The sequence below is a fragment of the Mus caroli genome, unplaced genomic scaffold (genome assembly GCF_978045245.1).
Source record: "Mus caroli unplaced genomic scaffold, Mus_caroli_1 scaffold_1, whole genome shotgun sequence".
NCBI classification, from domain to species: domain Eukaryota; kingdom Metazoa; phylum Chordata; class Mammalia; order Rodentia; family Muridae; genus Mus; species Mus caroli.
The window spans coordinates 54908537-54933675 of record NW_028227256.1 but is presented as its reverse complement, the minus strand read 5'-3'; the positions used below and the strand labels follow the sequence as shown (position 1 = coordinate 54933675).

Below are 25139 nucleotides of genomic sequence, written 5' to 3'. Positions count from 1 at the left end.
TGCTATAATCCCAGTCCTGCCTAATCCTAATGTGGTAAACCTTGTTAAGATGTGTGTGTGTGTGTGTGTGTGTGTGTGTGTGTGTGTGTAGGCCAAATGTCAAAGTCCAGATGCGTTCGATTGATTCTCTTTGAGATGAGATCTCGTACTGAATAGAACTTCAGATCTGACTAGATTGACTGACCAGCGAGCTCCAGGGACCCCGCTGTCTCTCCCTGCCCAGTGCTGGTGTGCCTGACTTTTACATGCACTCAGGGCCTCATGCTGGTTCAAGGGCTTTACTGATGAAGCTATCTCTCCAGCACCAGAAAAATCTTATTATTTATCAATAAAATCACTCAGAGATTTGCTTTAAAAGTACAACAGCTGAATCAAATAGGGCACAATGTTGATAATTATAGAGCCCGAGATGTGGGTAAATTGGGAAAGGATAGAAGTCTTTCTTCACTACTATATATCTACAGTTAAAATTTTTTCTTTTTAAATTGTTATTCTTTGGCACCAAAGAAAATATAAAGCACACTGACTTCTAGAGAGCAACACAAGAAATAAATGTATGTGATAGCTATGAAAATGGTGGTTGGTAAATTGTATTCAACAAATTAAAAACATTATAGCTACCAATTAAAGTTTTTAAAATGGCAGTAGTAAGACAGAAATTAAATGAAGCTAAATTAACTTAAAACTAGAGAAAAAAGGCAGAAAAACGAGGGTTCATTTTGACTTAATCTCTACCAGAGCTTATGTGGAAGAGATTCATATGATGAATCAGTGATACTCAGGTGTTCAAATACTAATTCAGGCAAAACGTCCTCCAAAGCACATTAGCAACACTGCAACACTTGCCTTCTAAGGCTCGGCTCTGTCAGGTTGAGAGGGACGCACTGCCTTTTCCTTCTCAGTGGGGGTGAGGACTGCCCTTCTGACTCATTCTCGGGGTTAGCAGTGTTGGTATCTGAAGCAGAACTGGTATCCACCAAGACGAGGGACGTTCTGCTACCTAAAAAGAATATTTTCACAAACATTTGTACAAGCATATATAAAGATATGGAAATAAGTATGACGTCAATACAGTTTACCATTCAAACTGATCAAATTTTAAAACTTAAAAAACTCGATTTTGAGAGAAAAAGGAGCTAAGATGTAAAGTAAACCAACTGTAAGACATTACTTGGGGTTTTCATTGCTGTGATAGAGACCGTGATCATAAGCAACTTGGAGAGGAAAGGGTTTTCTTCACTCCCAGGTCCACAGCACAGTCCATCACTGAAGGAAATCAAGGCAGGAACCTGACGGACGACAGGAGCTGATGCAGGGGCCATGGAGGGTGCTGCTTACTTGACTGGCTCCCCATGGCTTGCTCAGTCTGCTTTCTTATAGAATCCGGGACCATCAGCCAAAGGACAGCTCCACTCACAGTGGGCTGGGCCCTTCCATATCAACCACTAATCTGGAAAATGCTTTACAGATTTGCCTACAAGAAGCATTTCTCAACAGAAAGTCCTTCACCGCAATTGAGTCTAGCTTGTGTCAAGCTGGCAAAAAACTATCAAGGACACCAATAAAAAGGTCTTCAATGAAATCACAAAAGCTCTTTATGGCTCAACTCTTCATCACCTACACCAATCTCTGCACACACATTCAAAACACACAGATCTGGTTACTCCATGTGTAAAAGCTACCAGCACGAGAGAGACAAAGATGAGTTATCATTCCTCTAACATACCTACTATCCAGACTCTTGGGATTCTTCTGCTTTGGGTCCCTTTTATCTAGACTAGCCTTAGCGTCAAAATTCTAGTGTTCTATAGACACAGTGAAATGTTGGTTTCAGGTAGAAAAACTTCTACATAAGAATGTCTCATGTTATAAAATCTCTTATGACAAAGGATATTCCCATGACTCAACACTGAGGAATAAGTGGGAGAATTAATAGTAGAGAAATATGATTTCAAGAATGTGTTTAAAGATTCACAGATTCAAGTCTATGTACATATGGTAAATGGTGATTGCCATTTTAGTGGGTTTTCCCCTCTGATTTTATTTGATTATTTATAATAACTATTATTTTAATAATCAGTTAAACATAAGTAAACACTAATGCTAAAAATCCTGCTTATCCATTAGTCTAAAATGCTACCTACTTGCTATCTTTGCAATTTCCTCAAATCAAAATTTCTCACTATACACCCTTAGCTTAGTGTCTGCTTTTAAAACCATTTACCACATACTGTACCTGTTAACGTTTACATTTTTCTGACCCCACTAAATGTAAGCTGCTGGACTGAGCCCCACTCTTATAAAACTTGATTTCAGTAGAATAAATTCAATACAATTCCCTTTACAAGCATTTAAAACATTAAATTTCGTCCAAACCCATGAAAAGAGGCCTTATCTGCCATCATTAGATAACTTTATAGTAAAGGCTAACTCAAGTTTTCTATTTCAAATGCTCAGGATAATCTGTTACCTTCTCACTGCACAAACTTTCACTTCTGTTTCTATAGATGATGATATTCACACCATCTTAGAATTGTCACTAAAATGCCTGTTTCAACTGAAAACACACCACTGGTTAAGTGAAAAGAATACAGTTCTAAAACTCTGGCCTACCCGGTGTCGACTTTTGTGTCCTGTGGTGGGGATTCCGCGTGCCTGTCGTTATCTTCTCATGAGCGTCGTCATCACCTACTTGAAGGATGCATGCACTCTCCACGGAAGCACTTCCTTCCAGCATCAGGGTTTTTCTAGAAGAAATACTCAAAGGTAGCGAACTCTTACACATACTGTCCAAGGAAGAATTCTTTATGTTAGATGAACATGTCTCAGATAAAGGTTTCAACACCTTTGTACAAAAATCTGGCTTACTCTTGGCAATTTTCTCATTCTCCAAATAGTTCTCCTTCTCAGGCTGTTGGGAGTCAACAGCCTTAGTGAGGTCAGTGTTGAGTGTTATCTCCACCGTTCCATGGGTTTCTGGAGAACAACCGAGAGGGAGCTTTCTTTTCTTTGATTTGGGTGTCATTTTACTAACTGCTTTGGCTGGGTGGCTTCCTTCTTTTCCCAGGCTCACAGAGAAGGCATCTCCCAGGGACCTCACAGTGCTTTGTTTCTGCATCTTTGGCAGGTTTGTCTGCTCTCCAGGACCAGAATCTGCTTCGTTTGGATGGTGTTTTAAGCCAGAGTCTAAGGGGACAGACACCTGGGAAGAATCTGGTAACTGCAAACTACACCTGTTCTTATCTCCTGCCAAACTGCTCCCTGCTTTACATGATCCCTTTTTCTTTGTTTTTTTAACCAGTGTGCAAGGATCTTGAATTGGATCACAATTTCCCTTTTTATTACTGTTGATTTCCCCAAAGTCACAACTTTTAATATCTTGGCAATCTTTGATAGAGCTCTTAAAGCCATTTCCATCTTCATTAATAGTCTCATATATTTGGTTCATTTGAGAAATGATTTTTGATATATTAACCTTCTTACAGAGCTTCTTATTTAATGAGTCATGTGCACTTTCTCTATCATTTTCATGTATTTGGGTGATTTTAGAAATTATTTCTGTTTTTCGATTTACCTTTTGTCTAAGTTTCTTACCTGCTTTTGAATCATCTTGACAAGCAGGTTGCATATTAGGGTCATGTTTTTTCAACCCCAAGAGCATTTCAGACTTATAATCACACACCTTTGCACTATCTTTGTTACAAAAAGCAGGCATATCAAACTCACTTAAGTCTTTTAAAGTTCCTGGGATGTCTTTATCCTTTTGTAGCAACAAAGACTTATCCTTTTCTGAGCAATGAACACCTTGGTCATTACTAAAACAATTCACTCTAGAAATTACTTCTGTCTTGCGATTTACTTTTTGCCTAGGGATTTTGCTAATCTGGGACTCATTCCGATCAGGGTATAGATCAGGAATTTGCTTGTGCAGATCCAGAACATTCTGGGTCTTACAGTCACGTAAGCTTCCATTGTCTCTTGCGAAAAGAAGAGGTGTTTCAAATTCTTTTGACCTTTCTAGGTTTCCACTGGTGGTTTCTTTATTTGCTTGGGTATGAAAGGGAAAGTTGCCTTTTTCTAGGACGTGAATATCTTTATCATTATCCTCATATTTTTCTAGGCCGTGAATATCTTTATCATTATCCTCATAGTTTTCTAGGACGTGAATATCTTTATCATTGCCCTCATATATTTGGTTCATGACAGAAATTATTTTTGTCCTTCGATTTATTTTCTGCTTAGTCTTATTTATTTTTGTTTGATTTTGTTGAGCATTGACAGACTTTTTCAAGTCCAACATTGTCTGGGTCTCATGGTCACATACGTCTTCATTAGCTTTGATGGCAAGATCAGCTATGTGAGATTCATTTGTAACTTCTAGGCTTTCAGAAACGGTGTCTTTACCTTCTTGATTTGGAAATAAGTTATCTTTTTCTGATTTACGAATCACAAATGTCTGTCGAGAAGGCTTACTTAAATTATGACGTAGGGTGTTCTGACACAGATCAAATTTACCATCTTGAAGAAATCTGACTGAATGTCTGGAGAAAGGGTATGTTTCCTCTTGCTCATCTGTCGTATATGTTTGCCTCCTCTTTTTATTTCGAATGTTCTCCTGATCTGAGCTGTTCTGGAGGGCTATTTTCTTCTGCATGTTTACCTGAGATGGCTGTTCAGTATTGGAAATGCAGTTTCGATCCTCTGAATCCCCTCTGCCATCCAGGACACCAGAGCCTCTTTCTGCTCTGGTTGCATCAGTCTCTTCCTCAGCACCTACTTCTGAACCATCTTTACATTCTCTCTTTGAGCTTTCTCTCTTTTTATCAGAGCTTGCACCTTTCACTTTTCTGAAAGTCTCCTTTCTACAATCTGCCTTTTTCTTATTTTGATTTTTCTTACTTTTTGAAACTGTTACAATCTTGCCTGTGTCAGTAGCAGTTAACTCCATGTCAGCAGCATCATATACAGTTTCCTGGAAGTGAAAGCTATTGGTGTTCTTCTGCACCTGCTCCATGCGCTTTGCATCAGGGTCACTGGAAGACTCAGAAGGTAAGTCAAGAAAACACTCAGTATTTCTTTGCATGTTATTGCTGGTTTCATTAGTATGACCATGTATCTCATTATTCCAATTTGATCCTGGACTTGAAGTTGGTTGGTGATCTAAATCTGTCGCATACAGAATGTCTGGAGTTGAAGACACACACTTTTTCCTCATAGTCACATTACCATGTGATAACTTTTCCCTTCTGAGGCTGGGAGATGGAGCAGTTTTCATCTCACTCAGAGAACTCTTAGGACTCTGATCTGAGTGGCACTCTACAAAATAAAGAAAACCAAAAATAAGTAATAATCTACAGTAAACAAAGAAGATACTTAGCTGTTTCACAGAGAGGACTTCTGACAATCTTTTCCTCTCAGACCCTTATATTATTCAGAATTCATGCTAATAAAAATTGATTAGACTAAATGGACACACAGTTAGTCTAACTAACTAACTGCTCACAGGTCACATTTTACATCTGACCTTTACAGGAAATGCAAACTACTGAGCATTCATTCAGGCTTGGCCCCAAGATTGGAATGGGTATATACTACAATAGAGCCATTAATTCCTACTGCTAGAGCTGAAGGAGACCAAGACCTCAAATAATATCAGTAACTCTGGTAGGGAGGATACCTAAGACTGGAAAGGAAAAATACCATGCTCTAAGCTTAACAATTAGGGTTCTGTATTCTAGTCTGTTAATACTTAACAAATACGTAAACAACATATACTACAGTACAGGATTATCAATTAGAAAGACCATGTAATATTCATGTAAATGAAATTAACTGTCATCGTGTTTTCTTTCTTACTAAATCATTACTTAAGTTCATTAGCACTATGGCATTTTCATTTCTGTTGCTCTGGTAAAATATAGACAATAGCACCTTAAATGAGAATTTATTGGGTCACAGTTCCGGGTTACGGTCCATCATTGCAAGGAAGTCAAAGTGGCAGGAACTTGAAGCAGATAGCAACATCCAGAGTCATGAGAAGAGAGCAATAAATGATACAAGCTTGTACTCAGCTTGCCTTCTCCACTCTTCAATAGATAAGGATCTTCTGCCAAGGCAATGGTACCACCCACAGTGGACAAGTCTTCTCAACTCAGTAAAATCAAGGCAATCCTCCACAGTCACGCCCACAGCAAACCTCATCTAGACTGTCTCTCATTAGGATTCTCTTTCCAGATGATTCTAGACTATGTCAGCTGGAAAATTAAAACTAACCATCATAATCACTAATTGGTTATGAGCTTGAGAATGTCACTATATTATTCATCTAGATGAACATTTCTCATATCCATGAAAAGGAGAAGATAAAACTAAATAAATAAATGTAATGATATTTTCAAATTACAAGCTAAGAAAAATGGAAAGCTTAGTCCTGCTCATTTTTGAAGATTGCTTCTAGACTAACAGTATTAGGTGCCCATGGATCTGACATGTCAGGATATTTACTTCAAACTGAAATTTTCACCAGTAGTTTTAAATTGTAGAAGTTAGCAAGTACAAGTTAGCAATACAAGGGATCTACCTAACTGATAAGCTGTTTAGACATTGTTGCCCTTAAGAAAAGCTACATAATAGCAGAAGATGGCCTATTCAGCCATCATTGGAAGAAGAGGTCTTGTAAAGATTATATGCCCCAGTACAGGGGAATGCCAGGGCCAGGAAGCAGGAGTGAGTGGGTTGGGGAGCAGGGAGAGGGGAGGGTATAGGGGACTTTCGGGATAGCATTTGAAATGTAAATGAAGAAAATATCTAATTAAAAAAAAGAAAAGGAAAGAAAAGAAAAGCTACATGAAGTTTTAAAAGGTCTTACCATTAGGAAGTACATCAACACTTGAAGTATGTTCTAAATGACCTGAACCACATGTTTTCTGATTATCTTCTTTAGGAGGGAATGCTTTCAAATTACACTGATGTAAGGATGAAGGTTGTCTTGATACCGAAGAGGTACTATCAGGTGATGTCTTTGATATAGTTCTGTTGTTACACTTTGTATTCCTTCTATCATCAGCACCACCACCATCATCATCATCATTTTCTGAAGTTAACAGAACTCTAAAGGCAAGTGAGAATGAAATAAATTCTGTGGTTTACAAAAATTACAAAAATTAAATAGAAAAAGGTATCACTATACTTGAACCAATAATCTGACCATTTAGAAAAAATGGAAAAATTATTTGAAGAAAAAGTAAAAACTTGATAAGTAGAACTAGGATTATTAAAGAAATGGGGTAGGGGCTGGAGAGATGGCCTAGCAGTTAAGAGCACGTACTACTCCTCCTGAGGACCTGAGTGTGGTTCTACCACCCATACTGGGCAGCGCACAACTACTTTAACTTCAGCCCTGGGAGGATCAGCCTCTAGTCTCCACAAGCATCTGCACTCACATACATGCGCATGCTTATACACACACACCATTAAAAATAATAAAAAAAATTAAAAAAGAAATGGCATATTCTCAAAACCTCTATGCATGTAAGCTATAGGCTGAGGTAACATTTCTTAAGTTCTTAAAGAAAAATAATACCACTTGGTAATATGCTTCCTGAATTAGAAAAGAATGTTTATCAGTCAGCATAACTGAAATACCTAAACCTGAAAAATAATGCAACAAAAGAAAATTAATAATTTTCATTGTAACACATATGCAATACACCTTTAAAGCAACAATAATGATTGTGTGATGCAGAGGAGGAAATTGAGTGGTCCAGCAGATGAGGTATTTATTTGCCTTAGAAAGCCTGATAACCTGAGTTCAATTCCTAGAACCCAAGTCACAGTGGGAACAGACTCCACCAAGTTGTTTTCTGATCTTCACAGACATGCCATATATTTGCACCCCCATTCATTATATTATATGAATAAAAAAATTAAGAATTCATTATACTAATAAGGGAGTATCTTTTCAATAGCATCAAAAGCCCCACATGATTAATTCAATAGCTATTCACGAAGAAACTCTCGGCAAGCAGTTTTTGAACTTTCTTTTTCCTGAGACAGAGTCTTACTGTGCGGAGCAGCTGCGCTTAACGCACTGTAATCCGACACTTTAGAGGACTAAAAAATAGAAATGGAAGGATTCTTTAAAGAAAAGTTAAAAACCTGACCAAGAAATAATAATCGGAATGTCCTATTTTTTAGTAAGAGAAATAGGATGTTATCAAAAAGTTTTTGACAAAAAAACCTATAGGCTTCGGGCCAGTGAGATGGCCCATTGGGTAAAAGTGGCTGCCATACAAGTCTGAGGACCTGAATTTGATCCCTAGAGCCCACAATGGAAGGAAAGAAATGACCATTAAAGTTGTCCTCTAACCTCTTATTAGTTCTGTGGCATGTATCTATATGCACACCCACTCACCATACACATGCACACATACACAATAATAAAGAATGAGGGCTGGCGAGATGGCTCAGCATTAAGAGTACAAACTGCTCTTCTGAAGGTCCTGAGTTCAAATCCTAGAAAACCACATGGTGGCTCTCAACCACCTGTAATGAGATCTGATGCCCTCTTCTGGTTCATCAGAAGACAGCTACAATGTACTTACATATAATAATAAATAAATAAATCTTTGAAAGGTGGGGGAGAGAGAGAGAGAGAGAGAGAGAGAGAGAGAGAGAGAGAGAGAGAGAGAGAGAGAGAGAGGGAGAGGGAGAGGGAGAGGGAGAGAGAGAGAGAGAGAAATAAAAGAATCTTTGTCTTTGGGGTGGGAAATCCCAAAGTCTCTGAACGAGGAATGAAACAAAACAAACTGTGAGCTTAGATAACCTCTCCCAAGCTTTGAGCTTGCCTTGAACTTGTAATACTTTCTCTCAACTTGGAACTTTATAAATCCACAAGATCTAGAAAATCCAAGTGTTCACATCATACCTAAAAATGGAAGCAGAGTTAAGAACGTCTGTTGTTACAACTTTTCCAACTTTGAACAAGTCGCTATTGCAGTAAAGTAAGAAAAAGGAAGAGAAGTGACTTGCAAAGGGAAAAGCAAACAGTTATTTACAAAGAACAAAGGTCTATTCATAGAAAATTCAAAGAGATAGCCATAAACAAGTTCATTGGAAACAGGCTAGTATCTGAAAATTAATTGATTTTTGCAAGCTAACATCAAAAAGAAAATGTAATTAAAAAACAACTGTATCGAGATCCTCTGCCATAGGGCTCCATACCCAAATAGCACTGGAAGAGAGTGAGCCCACCAAGATTTTCGGACAGGCCTGTGAGTGCAGATAGGACCACTACTGCTGCTCAGAGGAACCCGCCTGGAACACTCAGGACACAGGAACCAAGGGGCTGCCTGGGACAGGAGTCTTCAGGTCTCCATCTGTACCCAGAGTTGATAATGTGCCACAGAGCTACCTATACAAATACTGCTAAGAGGGATCTGGTCTCCCAGGAGTGCCTACATATCTGCAAGCACAGGTAAGGCCACCACTTCTCTTCAAATTCCTGGCCCAAGAGACACTCACAAAGCAATCAGGACACAGGAACCAAGGATCAGCTGGGGGCAGGACTCTTCTGGTCTCTGTCTGTTCCCCAGAACTGACCCTGTACAATAGCTCTCCATAGCCAAATTCCTCCTGCAGAGAACTGGTCTCCCAGGAGTACTGACACACAGGTTTGCAGGAAGGACATGCCAAAGTCACAGACAGCAAGGCCAGTTAACACCAGAGATAACCAGATAGTAAAAGACAAATGCAAGAACAGGAGCAACAGAAACCAAGACTACTTGGCATCATCAGAACCCAGCTCTCCCACCACGGTGAACACTGATTACCCAACACATCAGAAAAGCAAGACTCTGATTTAAAATCACGTCTCATGATGATGATAGAGGAATTGAAGAAGGACATGAATAACCCCTTAAAGAAATACAAGAGAACACAGGGAAACAGGTAGGAGACCTTAAAGAGGAAACACTAAATCCCTTAAAGAATTACAGGAAAACACAACCAAACTGGTGAAGGAACTGAACAAAACCATCCAGGATCTAAAAATGGAAATAGAAACAATGAAGCAATCACAAAGGGAGACAGACCTGGAGATAGAAACCCTAGGAAAGAGATCAGGAGTCACAGATGCAAGCATCACCAACAGAATACAAGAGATAGAAGAGAGAATCTCAGGGCAGAAGATACCATAGAAAACATTGACACAACAGTCAAAGAAAATGCAAAAAGCAAAAATCTCCTAACTTAAAACATCCAAAGCCAGGCATGGTGGTGCACGCCTTTAATCCCAGCAGAGGCAGGTAAATTTCTGAGTTCGAGGCCAACCTGGTCTACAGAGTGAGTTCCAGGACAGCCAGGACTATACAGAGAAACCCTGTCTCAAAACAAACAAACAAACAAACAAAAACTCCAGGAAATCCAGGACACAATGAGAAGACCAAACCTAAGGATAATAGGTATAGAAGAGAGTGAAGATTCCCAACTTAAAGGGCCAGTAAATATCTTCAACAAAATTATGAAAAAAAAACTTCCCTAACATAAAGAAAGAGATGCCCATGAACATACAAGAAGCCTACAGAACTCCAAATAGTTTGGACCAGAAAAGAAATTCCTCCCATCACTTAATAATCAGAACACCAAATGCATAAAACAAAGAAAGAATATTAAAAGCAGTAAGGGGAAAAGGTCAAGTAACATATAAAGGCAGACCTATCAGAATTACACCAGACTTCTCACCAGAGACTATAAAAGCTAGACGATCCTGGGCAGATGTCATACAGACACAAATGCCAACCCGAGGCAGGCTACTATATACCCAGCAAAACTCTCAATTGCCATAGATGGAGAAACCAAGATATTCCATGACAAAACAAAATTTACACAATATCTTTCCACAAATCCAGCCTTACAAAGTATAATAGATAGAAATTGCCAACACAAGGAGGGAAACTACACCCTAGAAAAAGCAAGAAAGTAATCAATCTTTAAACAAACCAAATAGAGGATAACCACACAAACATAAAATAACATCAATAATAACAGGGAGCAACAATAACTACTGCTTGATATCTCTTATCAATTGACAATTCCTCAATAAAAAGACATAGACTAAAAGACTGGATACGCATACAGGAAATGCACTTCAGTGTCAAAGACAAACCCTACCTCAGAGTAAAGGGCTGGAAAAAAATTTTCCAAGCACATGGTCCCAAGAAACAAGAGAGAATAGCCATTCTATTATCGGATAAAATCGACTTTCAACCAAAAGTCATTTAAAAAAACAAAACAAAACAAAAAGGAAGGACACTTCTTACTCATCAAAGGAAAAATCTACCAAGAACTCTCAGTTCTGAACATCTATGCTCCAAATGCACGGGCACCCAGAATTCTCACCTGAGGAATACCGAATGTCTAAGAAGTACCTAAAGAAATGTTCAACATCCTTAGTCATCAGGGAAATGCAAACCAAAACAACCCTGAAATTCCACCTCACACCAGTCAGAATGGCTAAGATCAAAAACTCAGGTGACAGCAGATGCTAGCGAGGATGTGGAAAAAGAGGAATAGTCCTCCATTGCTGGTGGGAACTGCAAGCTGGCACAACCACTCTGGAAATCAGTTTGGTGATTCCTCAGAAAATTGGACATAGTACTACCTGAGTACCCAGCAACAACACTCCTGGGTATATACCCAAAAGATGCTCTAACATGTAATAAGGACACATGCTCCACTATGTTCATAGCAGCCTTATTTATAATAGCCAGAAGCTGGAAAGAACCCCTATGTCCCTCAACAAAGGAATGGATACAGAGAATGTGGTACATTTACACAATGGAGTACTACTCAGCTATTATAAACAATGAATTTATGAAATTCTTAGGCAAATGGATGGAACTAGAAAATTTCACCCTGAGTGAGGTAACCCAATCACAAAAAAACACACATGCTATGCACTCACTGATTAATGGATATTAGTCCAGAAGCTCAGAATACCTAAGATACAATTCACAGACCACATGAAGCACAAGAACAAGGAAGACCAAAGTGTGGATACTTCAGTCCTTCTTAGAAGGGGAAACAAAATACCCATGGGAGGAGTTACAGAGACAAAGTGTGGAGCAGAGACTGAAGGAAAGGCCATCCAGAGACTGCCCTACCTGGGGATCCATCCCATATACAGTCATCAAACCTAGACACTATTGAGGATTCCAAGAACTGCTAGCTGACAGGAGCCTGATATAGCTGCCTCCTGAGGGGCTCTGCCAGTGCCTGACAAAAACAGAGGTGGATGCTCTCAGTCAACCATTGGACTGAGCAGAGTCCCCAATGGAGGAGCTAGAGAAAGGACCCAAGGAGCTGAAGGGGTTTGCAAACCCATAAGGAAGAAAAACAGTATGAACCAATCAGTACCTCCAGAGGTCCCTGGGACTAAACCACCAACTAAAGAGTACACATGGAGGGACCCATGGTTCCAGCTGCATATGTAGCAGAGGATGGCCTTGTTGGTCACCAATGGGAGGAGAGGACTTTGGTCCTATGAAGGCTCTATGCCCCTGTGTAGTAGAATGCCAGGGCCAGGAAATGGGAGTGGGTGGGTTGGTGAGCAGGGGGAGGGGGGAGGGGGCACGGGCTTTTTTGGAGGGGAAACTAGGAAAGGGGATAACATTTGAAATTTAAATAAAGAAAATATCTAATAAAAAATAAAAATGAAAAGAGAAACAAGTGCATTCAGTGTCCTAAGGCATGACTGTACTCCCAGCATTCCAGCAGTGAAGGCAGAGGACCAGTACTTAAAGGGCAGCTTCAGTTTCATGGAATCTTGGCTCAAACAATCAAGACAAAGGAATGCATTCAGCACAACGCTAACATATCAAGCAAGTAGGAAAGAACCCAACATATGGAATAATTGTATAAAAAAAACCCTAGAGAACTAAGCTAAGTACTAGAGCCAAGTAGACCAAGTGATACAGTGTGCTTATAGATGAAACTATTATATAAAATTTCTATTTTCCTCAAACTGAACATATTTTTTATTAACAGAATTATTATTAACAGAATCTCATATGTTCGATTTTACCAATAAAGACTTGGGAACCAGATAATGAGGTGTAAGCCTGACAGCTCAGAGAGGCAGAGAGAGCTCACACCTGACCTTCTTCCTTAGCTAATGTTCCACTCTATCTCAAAAACCCTTCAAACTGAATGTCCCTCCCTTCTAACAATAAACAGAAAGTTCTTGACTATGTGTGTTAGGGCTGAGGCACACCACAACTAAAAATAGGTTTTTCCAGTAAATAACACAATCTCAGGGTTCATAGTGTGATCAAATTACCCTGTCCATCTCTCTCTCTGTCCTCCTGACTTCCTCTTACTCTCTAAGGTGTTTTCCTATGCGCATTCCGTGACAGCTGGTTGCTTGCTCCACCACTTGACCTATGGTTGACTTTATATAATCCTGTTGACAATAAACAGAAAGTTCTTGACTATGTGTGTTAGGGCTGAGGTACACCACAACTAAAAATGGGTTTTTCCAGTAAATAACACAATCTCAGGGTTCATAGTGTGATCAAATTATCCTGCAATGTCTACTAAATTTTCCAACTATCCCTTTGTGTGTGTGTGTGTGTGTGTGTGTGTGTGTGTGTGTGTGTGTGTGTGTTAGATGGGTGAGGGGAGGTGGTGCAAATTGCTAAACTATTTATAAAATGCAAAGGACCACAATAGTCATACTAATATTGATAAATGAAAAGAATGAATAAAGTAAGAGTCATAAACTGAAGCAAGACTGATAACTAATCATTTAGGCAGCAAGGTAGTGACAAGACTCACAGAGAAGACAATGACTTCAGAAGCAGACTCTTACATATCCATCCAGTCAGTTCATTCCGACATAGATGAGATAGTCATTAGGTAAGAGCAGTAAAGCGTTTTTAATAAACAGTGCAAAGCCAATGACATTTCCACACTAATAAACTCAACAACAACAACTCTGACACATGTAATGGTTCCTATAAGCCTGGACCAGACTGAACGGCACTATTAGAAGGTGTGGCCTTATAGGAGTAGGTGTGTCACTGTGGTTGTGACCTTTAAGACCCGTGTCCTAACTGCCTTAGAAGTCAGTCATTCTTCTAGCAGCCTTCAAAATGAGACTTAGAATTCTCAGCTCCTCCTGCACCATGCCTGCCTACAAGCTCCCACCTTGATGATAATGGACTGAACCTCAGAACCTGTAAACCAGCCTCAATTAAATGTTATCCTTATAAGAGTTGCCTTGGTCACGGTGTCTGTTCACAGCAGTAAAACCCTAAGACAGCCTTCCCTCACATCATACCCAAGAATCTAAGTAGGCTGAAGATCTAAATGGGGTAGGGAAGCTGATGTGATGGATCAGTAGGTAAAGCACCTACTATACAAGGCTGGAGACCTAACTTCAATCCCTAAGGACCCATATAAAGATCAAAGGAGAGAACTAACTTCATGAAGTTATCCTCTGGCCATCAAACATATGCTATGGCACATGCAAATGCCTTTCCATCCCCATCATGCATATAATAATAATAGTAAAAATAACAATAAATAATATTTTTAAAGAGTTTTTCTATTTAATGTATGAGTATCTGCATGTATAACTGCAGGCCAGAAGAGGGCCCTAGATTTCATTACAGATGGTTGTGAGCCATCATGTGGTTCCTGGGAATTGAACTCAGGACCTCTGAAAGGGCAGCCAGAGCTCTTAAACGCTAAGCCATCTCTCCAGCCCAATAATTTTTAAAATCAATGTAAAAAGGAAGTGTTGAAGCATGCTTCTTTTAACATAACTGCAGCCATTTTGTATTTAGTCTCCATTTTGCTTATAAGGTGAAATTAAGTTCAGGTTCTCAGACTTCACTTTCCAGGAGTACTTATCTATAGCTGGAAAATTCTCCTAAAAGGCCATAGCACTATGGTTGCATTACTCATGCTCTGTTAGCTCAATGCTCTGAAACTCCCCTGTTCACCACCCATCCACCACCGCTCTGACATTACTTAGGATCAGTCAGCTTAAATATAAGCTGATAATACTTTGTCAAGTTAACCAAAATGTAGAACTACCTCTACCCTTCTGAATCAGAATTTGGTTTTCCTATAACAAGCTTGCCCAAACAGACTGGTACCACAATTAGGCCCCCAAGTCCTTTTTTATGGTCCTGATCAATTAGTTTTGGGATGTGTGTTCAATAAACTATTCTTGCTTAATTGACATCAGTGCTCATACAGTCTGTGTGGCAATCCCTGAACCCCAACAGAAGATAATACACTTTTGGTAACAGAATAATGAATGACCTGTAAACAGTAAAGGGTCACAGAAAGTATTAAACAGAACATTGGGAGGGAACACACATACACACACATGTATACACACACACTGACTGGGCTTTATAAAGAACTGTTCATGTAAATATCCCAAGGAGACAAAAAGAAAAGACCTGAGCCAGAAAGAAAACACTTGTTATACACAAAGTAAAAATTAATACTACTCAAAAGAACACATATGAACAAATATTTAACTTCATTTGTCATCAGGGAAGTAAAGATAAAAACTTGAATTTAACACCACTGCACACTGAGGATATAGGACAGGAATGCTAACACACTGCTGCTAGGACCATATTCCAGAAACAGTTTGGTAGTCTATACCAAATAGAATGTGGATTCATTCACCAAGCAGGAGATACCTATGTATCTGTATGTGGCAGCCTCGTCTGTAACAGATCAAAGCTGGAGATGCAGCAGAACGGCAGATCGGAGATACAGTGGAATACTACACAGCAATGAAGATGATTTACAGCTACAAACAAGGCTGAGCAAAATCAGACTTTTAAAAGTATTTTTTGATCATTAGAGGAATCATGCAAAATTGATGTATGATGTTTTAAGATCAGAATTCTTGGTAGGAAGGCATTGGGTGATGATCAGAGAGGAAGCTACAGGGATACATCTGAGATCATTGGTACCTTTTTCTTTTTTGTCCTTTAGGGTCTTCTGGATAAGGTCATATAATGCTGTTTACATGTGAAAATCTGTCTTTAATATGTATGAAATATTTCAAACAAAATCTCACTAAAGGACACAATGAATTTTTTTGTATGGCAAACAAATATACTTGATTGTGGTTTTCTGGTTTATTTATTGAGACAGGATCTAACTGTAGCCCAGCGAGGCCCAGGCTGGCCTCAAACGTGTGGAGATTTTACTGCATCAGCCTCCCAAGCACTGGCATTACAGGTCGGCACCACCTGTATGGAGGCTATATGGAGACATTTGAAATAATAAATGCATGACAGCCAATGTGTCCTTGAAAACATAAAGGTGTAAGATAATACAACTTAATACTTTTTAAAATACACTCATAAAATGTACTGGTACAAAATGGTAGCAATACAGATTGTAGATACATAAAATAGAACAAACTGGAATAAATAGAAAATGATATAAGTGGCATGACCTGAGAGTTCTTCCCCTCCTGTGGTAAAGACAGTATTTCATATATGAATGCCTCTACTTATTTAATGTTTTTACTAAAACGTAAGTTTTCCCCCTTAACCAAACTACCCAATAGATAATCACTACTGATGCTTCTTTAAGAACCTTTCTAATTTTCTGCTATGCATTGGGATAGTATGCACGCATATACCTGCACAGATACAAGATCTTTATACTTAGGCAACTCATCCCTACATATACATTATGTAATATACAGAGACTGTATACACTTAAGACAAACACATTAAACATTAAGTAGATGGAAAGATTCCAATCACTGCTTAAGTCATTTCACATCTCTCAGCCTCGGGGTCGACGGTTTAATACATCAGCTTTGAAACTGGGTATGCTTTGATGACTTGTAACCAAGTCAATCAAAAAAGGAAAGAGACTTTAGACAAGAGAATAGCCAAAGTGAGAGTCAATCTCAGAGATTAGAACAGTAAGTATACATGATATTAAAGGTGGAAAGAGTTAATCAGATTTGCTCAGCAAGAAAAAAGGCCAGAAGAAATGTAATTAAAAGTAGCTACTACTACAACCTACTTATCTGCATCTGAGGCCAGTGTCCTCAGAGTCCTGAAGAGCCAGCCTTAACAAGACTGGCTTGTAACTCAATAACAGATATAGGCTGACAGAGAACACTGACTATTTTATGAAGTCTGCTCTGAGCCAGTGTCAATCTAGCCCAGGTAACTAAAGGTATACTAAACTCAAATATACAACAGAAGTCTATGAAATGTTTAATTCAACAAAGCAACATTATACATTATTTATTTATAAGTCATTATCTCTGTTTTTTTCTGTTTTTAGAATGTGAGTAAATAAAACCACTCAAAACCCAATCTCCCATCTTCTAAGGCACAAACACATAAGGCAATATTTAAGCAAGCTTTAAACAATTACCTTGCATACGGAGGATGCGCAGGCTTGCACTGCTTACTGATCCTTTGCTTCTTGTTAGCTGACAGGAGAAAAGAACCTTGATGGAACTGTTTTTGAGTAAAACAAAGAAAATGGTAAGAAATAATCTACTGTATTTTAATGACTTGTTATTAAAATAGCAAATTACACTAGGATACCAACAGAACCAGAACAAAATTCTTGTGTGTGTATTGCTGGAGTAATTCAGGACCCTGTTCATGCCAACTAACTATTCTACCACTGAACCATCCAGCCTTTACTTTGGGCTTTAATAGTTAAATAATTATAGTATAAAAATAAGATTAAAATAGCTCATCCTTCATCATTCTTTCCAGTGATAATCACTCCTGATATTTTTGTTAAGTAACCCTTCAAAACTTTCTGTAGATAGAAATATTAAGATATACATTAATATATATATACACATTATACATATACATACCTATATATTATACACATACACATACAAGATCATTATAGATATACATAATTTTTTCATGTCTACTACATATGTGTTATGTAGCATGGAAACACATATTTGGAAGTTATCAGTACAGGTTAGTAATCAAAACAAAGACTGGTAAAATTACCTAACAAGAATGAGTATAGACAGAAGAGAAAAATCTAATAACTAACTCTTGGGTACTCTAAAACTTAGCAGTTAGGAAAGGAAACCAAAAAACCAGGCTGAAAGAATAAGCAGAAAGGTGGGGAGAGATCTTAGAGAGCAGTGTCCTGAGAGTCCTAAGATCAGCCTAAGGACCAACCACTGCCCCTGGGATCTTGTCACACTAGTACCACCAGTGACTTACAGAAATGCCATAGTGATGTAGAAGTCTAGAGGTGTGAATCAAAAGGAGAATGTGGGAATAAGTCTCTGAAAAAGTATAAAAGTATAAATGAGACAGTGGCGGAGGAGAATGTGCTGTTGTTGGTGCTTTCAAGATGATTTATAATAGGCTTTTTCCATACTGATGCAAAATAATCCACAAAAGAAAAAAATATAATGATGTAAGAGATAAAAGTATTCTATACTAACATCAAGGTAACAGCAAAAGACAACCCATGCAGCTAACAGTAGGAAATGGCTCAAAGGGCAAGGGTATGACCAAGCCTTAGAACGTGTATTACTGACATGGAGGACAGGACCTCAGCCCGCAGGAGTGGCAAGGCCTTCCTTAGGTCAGGCTTGCCCAGAAGAACAGCACAAGTTCCCCCTGAGTCATATATGGATGACACTGACTCTTATGTATGTCTGTGGTTTATTTTGTGTCAATATTTTAAATGGTCTAGAATTCATCTTACAGACTGGTATACAATAGGATCTGCCTATATTTTACCCCAATAATTTTTCAATTCTTTTTATTTTAAAATAAATTCTTCTCTAACTTGAAATGTTCCATTCTACTAAGACTTTGTTTCTACATCTTTTGGGTAGGTCATGTTCCAAAGAGCAGTTTAATCCATTATTTTAAATCAAAATTAGATTTTAATGAAATAATTTTAATAACCGATTATAAAGGTGATGCATTCTACATGGTTACTGGTATGTCTTTGCACATGTGAATGTCTTACCTTGATGCTATTTAATCTCAACTCTCTTTAGTAATGCTAAAAAAAGGCCCCACTCACGTGAATTCACTCACCTCAGAAAGACTGCTCATTTCAATTGCAGTTAACAAATCATTGCTCACATGCGATTCTATTTCTACAAGCTTCTTATTCTGTGCATGTAAAAGAAAGACTTCCTTTCACTGAGGTTTGAGATTGGTTATGACGATACATTTACAGATAGCAGCAGTGTAAGAAGACTCAAATTAAGCATTTTTTTTTTATTCTAGTCTCATTTTTTGAGGCGAGTTCTCACACTGTAACCCAAGGCAGCCTAGGACTAACTCCGCAATGGAGACTGGCTGTGCACTGGTGGCAAGCCTCTTGCCTCAACTTCTAACTACAGACATGAAATCATGCCTGGTGACTGTTTTCAACCGAAATCACATTAAGCTCAAAAGCAACATTAATGTTCTGTCAGAACAGCCATGAACACACAGATACACTCAACATTTGACACTAGTTATTAATTTTCTGATATTTTTGTTTTCACATAACCGTATATCGCATGGAAAAAAACCATAGTAATACGAATTAAATCATCAAAGTAGTACAGGCCATTTTTTCCATTTTAAACCAATTTTGACTCATTTTAGACCTAAAACTACAGAGAAAGGACAACCTCCTCAATTTTATTTGGCTTGTAGCCAAAGAAATGCAAGATTAAAGGAGAACAGAAATATTGTGCGGACTCTTTCAATTATTCAGAGGAGTTACACTCACCATTTAAAAATGTATGAATGGGCCAAATGTTTGCTTATGGTGAGCAACCAAATGATGATCATGGTGTTAAACTGGTTTATGGTACACACAGCATGCATTTAGAGCAGGATTTAAGATGTCTGTTCTATCACTAAGAGGTGTCTATCCTTTAGTATAGACTTACACAGCATACTGATGTTCAACCATTCTCTACAACAACTGAAATTTAAAAAACATTTTTAGAGTTTCTATAGTAATGTAGTTAAAAGATTCCATTTTAGCCGGGCGTGGTGGTGCACGCCTTTAATCCCAGCACTTGGGAGGCAGAGGCAGGCGGATTTCTGAGTTTGAGGCCACCCTGGTCTACAAAGTGAGCTCCAGGACAGCCAGGGCTACACAGAGAAACCCTGTCTCAAAAAACCAAAAAAAAAAAAAAAAAGATTCCATTTAAATGGAGAGTCCAAAACAATACAATTTCCATACCAAGGTATTTAACTTTAAGCGAAGAAAGGTATTCTCAAAATTCAGTTTCTCTACTTCTTTCTGTAATTGCATCTTTTCGGTAGTAATTCTTCGAGAATTCTCTTTCTCTTTACTAAGGGCCCGTGCTAATGCTCTGTTGTTGTGCTTTAGAGAGATCTTGAAAATAGAAGAATTGTCTGCAAAAAATATTTTTAAAAAGTTAGCACTCAACTTATACCTTATAATTCTTTAATAAAATCTCACATTCCTTAGTAAAATTATTTCAGAAAAAATGTAGTTTACTTTATAGATATCAAGTCACAGTTGGAAATGAATGCCAATACAAATACAGTTTTAGAGAAAATAAATGTGCCCAGGTTTTGAAGCTGGAGACAGACAAGTTAGAGAGCAGACAGAGGCTGAGAAGAGAAGCAGCAGCTGGGACTGGAGAGGAGCCCTGCAGAGAGCAGCCTCAGGGGAGCTGCGCTGCCACCACCTTGCCTGGCCTGTGCCCTCCCCTCCTTGACTAGAGGCAAGGCAGGAAGATGACCTCACAGCTCTCACTGGCTGGAGACCCACAGGAGCTAGGGTAGCCAATCTGAAATGTTTGCACAAGTTTCTGGGTCTCCACAATTCAATAAAATTGCTATGCTCCCGAATCTTAAACTTCAAATGAAAGGACTAATTGTCTAGGACCTGTGGGAGCGTCAACTCTACCCAAACGAGTAGACCTTTTGTAGTAACTGACTGCAATCTATGTTACTATGATTTAAATTGTTACTGAAACAGTAGCAAAGGCATTTCAGTGAGGAGTTAAGGATTAAATTCACCTTAAAAGTTCTATGTTCCTTTAGTATGATTAAGTCATAATTATATTTTCATAATTTGAATTTAGATTCTACTACATGCCAATAACATCCTTACTCCACAGTAACACACACACACACACACACACACAGTTGTCCTGGTCTCCTGAGTGCTGACATTATAGGCACGTGCTAATCTATCATATTAAAGTAAGTCTTGTTAACTATAACCTTCTTAGGTGTTCAGAAAAACATTTTGGGCATCTAAAAAAAGAAAGAACAGTAGGGCAACGGCTGGACTGTAAAAAAAAAAGTAATAATAAAAATGCAAAAAGAAGAAAGAAAGAAAGAAAGAAAGAAAGAAAGAAAGAAAGAAAGAACCCATAACAGGACTCATCTTTGGTACAGAGTAGTTCCGCTCGGCTCTCCTTGGCATACCCAATAGAAACAGACCACAACCAGTTAGGACATCCAAAAGCTAAAAATAACCTGTTGTTTTCCAAATGGTCCTGACCAATGAAGCAGGAAATAACCATTGTAGAAAGCTGGCTAATTCAGATTTACCTACAGATCCTGGAAGGAGCAACGTCCTGACTTAAAGACATTTTGGCTCAGTGTAAGTCATGGGTGTAACATCAGCAGGCAGACAGTACATTTCCCAGTGTAGCCAACATGGGCATAAACCATTGAGATAATTTTGGGGGAAAATAAAAGTTTATCCTAGGAAGTTTCCCATCTTCATGGGTTTTTATTTATTTATGTTGTTTTTGTTTTTGTTGTCTGCTTGCCTTCCTAACACCTTATTGCCAGGATTCATAAAATCTCATTTCCAAAGTGCATAGTGCTTTCTTGGTGAACTCTGGCCTATATAAAATCATGTACTACCATACCTGATCTTGGCCAAGCACTTCTATGTGACTTATCACCTGACAGCCACAGAATGCAAAGCAAATCTTTTACTCTATGTAGCTCTTTTCTTGAGAAGCCACATTGGTATTATCTTTGCATGAGAAGAGGTAGCTGCCTGGGGGCAGGCCAAGGGCAGATTGCAAAACCATTCAGCAGAATAGCTGAGAGCCACAGACAGGAAAGAGCAAACAGAAAAAGTACCAGCTAACAAAGTAGTCATTTTAGTAGTTTTCTATATTTGCTAAAATAAGGTAGGTACTTACTTAATATTTTTGCTTTGATCTTTGAAGCAAGAGAAACATTCAAATTTGTCTTTGCAATTCTGCCCTTCACTCGTCTCTGAATTCCAGAGGTAACAGTGTCAACTTTTATCCCTGGGTACTCCATTTCTAAAGTGAAAGGAAAAGAAAAGATGGGGTGGGATAGGAAACCACAGTACTGATTAATAAGAGAAAAAACTGGTAATGATCCATTCTATAGCTCAATCACCATGACTTACAATACACTGTCTACATAATGTATTTGCAAAGCCCTTTACATAAAGATCTTAAAATACGAATTTATATAATCAGGAGAATTAGTAAATTCCAAAAAGGTAAATACTTTTGTTTTTCTATTCAAACCTATATTATAATCTACATGCCTAGTGGACACAATGGGCTACCAGCAGATGACAGGATAGGGTCCCTGCTGTCATGGAAAGAAAAGTCCAGTGTGAGACAGACACTGTTCTTACTATGCAAAAGTAGACAGGCAAGTGGACCTTCATGAAAGCACAAAAGAAATGACTCATTCAAGGAGCAGAAGAGGGCTGGAAAGAGAGAAATTACAAGCTTAAGTCTAGATTTACGGTCTACACTGGTTAACAATGTAATAGAATTGGAAATAATTAGTATGACAAGAACAATGACTTTAACACACAAGATATTAAAGAAGTGCTAATGCTAACTGGGCAGAGAAAACAGATCAGAAAAAGCTTCACTGAGGTGCAGGTGACGATGCTGGGCTATGTGCTTGAATAGGGTCAACTCCCCAAACCTATATTCCCCCCCACAAGCCGCTCTGCTCCTTGCTCTGAGTCCACAGAACAATCTCAGTGTTCTTTTTATGTCCATCACAAAAATCCCTAGATTCCATAAGATTCCACATTATCTTTACCTTCCTCACCCTAGCCGCCCTCCAACTCTTCACAACCCTTAAGCAGTCCTATAGTAGGCTACAAAGTGACCTAGTCAGGTACCTGCAATTCTCAATCTATACATAGTCTGTGGATCTAATGTAAGGATCCAATGATAAGATTCTCATTTATCTAGGCATCCCTAATGCCATCACAAACATCTTCACGGAGAAGAGCAGAGATTAGGGTAATGCTGACAGGCAGAAGTTTCTATTAAATGTGTTTTCTGCTGAACTCTCAGTGCCTGGCACATAGCAGCTCCTTGGATAAACATTTCTAATAGAAACATATATGAACACATGAAAGAACTTCTCAGTAGAAAAAAAAAAAAATCTGCCCAATGTTGAAATGGTCATGTTTGAAAGCATTGAGCAGATATGGAAAGCTGTTAAGCAAATGACCGAGAGGATGGCTTGGGGAGGGGAAGGGGGGCGAATTTCTGCAACGGGACGTTCACTAGGAACGTTTCAACAGTAAAGTTCAACTGTTCTAAAGTTTTGCCCCCCCCCCCACCAGAAACAAACAAACAAACAAACCAACCATAAAACCGCAAGGAAGCTGGTAGGCTAATTGCAGGTTTTCACATCACAAACTGAGCAGGGAAACAAGGAGGCTAACTGCAGATCTTCAACTTTCCCTCCAGTCCAATACCCCGGTGTCATCCACAGCCCTGTGGCAGACCTTCTACTGTGACCTCTTCTCATTCTTTGACCCCTCTTTCGGGGGGAGGGGGGATAAGCAGATCCTGATGACACACTCTGCTTTCCTCCCTCCTGTGGACCCCCTATGCCACTTCCTAGCATATACCACATCTCCATTCCTAAGTGTCAGCTCCCAATACCCAGATCCCGACCAAGCTATTAGTTCTCTTTTCGAAACAAGCGTGGCAGAAGCCCTACCCTGGAGATGCGTGTAGGTGCATCCTTACCTACAGGCAAGCAGCCGTTTCAGACCTGATCACAAGGACCTAGACCCCTTTCCCTCCCGGTACTGACCTGAAAACTAGTGGCGACCCCTCGCCCAGCTGGGAGCTCAAAGTCAGAACAGAGGTTACCGCCCCGATCCGAAGGCGGCTCCGCGTCCCCGCCCTGCAAGCCGACGCGCGGCGGCGAGGACCGAGGCGCCAGGAGTGGCTACCGAAAAGGGTTCGGGCTTCGCAGGCCTTGCTGGCCGCGCAGGCCTCGTCCACGCCGACGGGCGACCCCTTCAGCTGTGGGTGCCCACACTTGCCACGGAAGCGCGACAATCCGCGAAGGCCAGGATTCAGGTTTAAACTGCGCGGCAGTTAGCGTTGATGCTCCAGCCAATCAGATTCCGAGAAGGCGGCGCAAAGACGCGCTGCTACCCGGAAGTGGAAGACGGAAGGGGCGGGACGCGCTGGAGAGGGTCCAGTGGGCGTGGCTGGGTGAGCCCGGCGAGCTGCAGCGTGCGTGAAAAGGTTCTCCTTGCCTCTGAACCTCTGGTAGCCATTTCCACCAGCCCTGACGGAAAGGGCGATTCACCACGGTTAAAAGTGACACTCTAAGGGTTGGCAGGCACCTCTAGTCCTTCGCAGGGCTTTGTGTTGTTCACTGTGAGATTGTTTGTCTGCATCCAGTTTCTGCATTCTTGTCTTCCAATTGTGATCCTTGCTTCTTTACACTTCACTTAAAGCCTTTCTCAATTTTGCACTTGGAAGTGCAGCAATGATACTCCATTTTAGCAGAGTACACAGAGTGGCATTTTAAACTATTTCAACTATATTTTAAAATGTGTTAGTCTTATTTTTCAAGTCAGTTTGGTTCTTTTCACAAAAAGTTAATAATATATACATAGAATTTTGAGAAACGATATTAAAAAGAAACTTCTATTCCATCATATTAAAAATACAAATAGAAGCTAGGCAGTGATGGTGCATACCTTTAATACCAGCACTTGGGAACCTTTAATCCCAGCACTTGGGAGGCAGAGGCAGGCAGATTTCTGAGTTTGAGGCCAGCCTGGTCTGAAGAGTGAGTTCCACAACAGCCAGGGATATA

At 39.4% G+C, this 25139-nt stretch overlaps 1 protein-coding gene across 1 annotated transcript; it reads right to left on the bottom strand.

Moving 5' to 3' along the window:
• Nucleotides 1-824: 824 nt before the first annotated feature.
• Nucleotides 825-24390, bottom strand: Sgo2 (shugoshin 2). Its single transcript, XM_021173467.3, has 8 exons — nucleotides 24117-24390; nucleotides 22208-22333; nucleotides 20251-20426; nucleotides 19101-19178; nucleotides 17437-17522; nucleotides 6869-7110; nucleotides 2614-5316; nucleotides 825-1000 (listed from the first exon to the last, which is right to left on the bottom strand). Exons 2-8 carry the CDS (start codon nucleotides 22329-22331, stop codon nucleotides 825-827), a joined length of 3585 nt encoding a protein of 1194 aa, XP_021029126.1. The 5' UTR covers nucleotides 22332-22333; nucleotides 24117-24390.
• Nucleotides 24391-25139: the final 749 nt, after the last annotated feature.

Bases quoted from the DNA above. Each gene is read 5' to 3' on its own strand.
- Sgo2 (XM_021173467.3), bottom strand. From the start codon at position 22,331: ATGGAGTACCCAGGGATAAAAGTTGACACTGTTACCTCTGGAATTCAG. The intron at 5,317-6,868 runs GTAAGACCTTTT...TTTATTTTGTAG, and splicing joins TGTTGATGTACTTCCTAATG to AGTGCCACTCAGATCAGAGT. The intron at 1,001-2,613 runs GTAGGCCAGAGT...TATTCTTTTTAG, and splicing joins GACACAAAAGTCGACACCGG to GTAGCAGAACGTCCCTCGTC.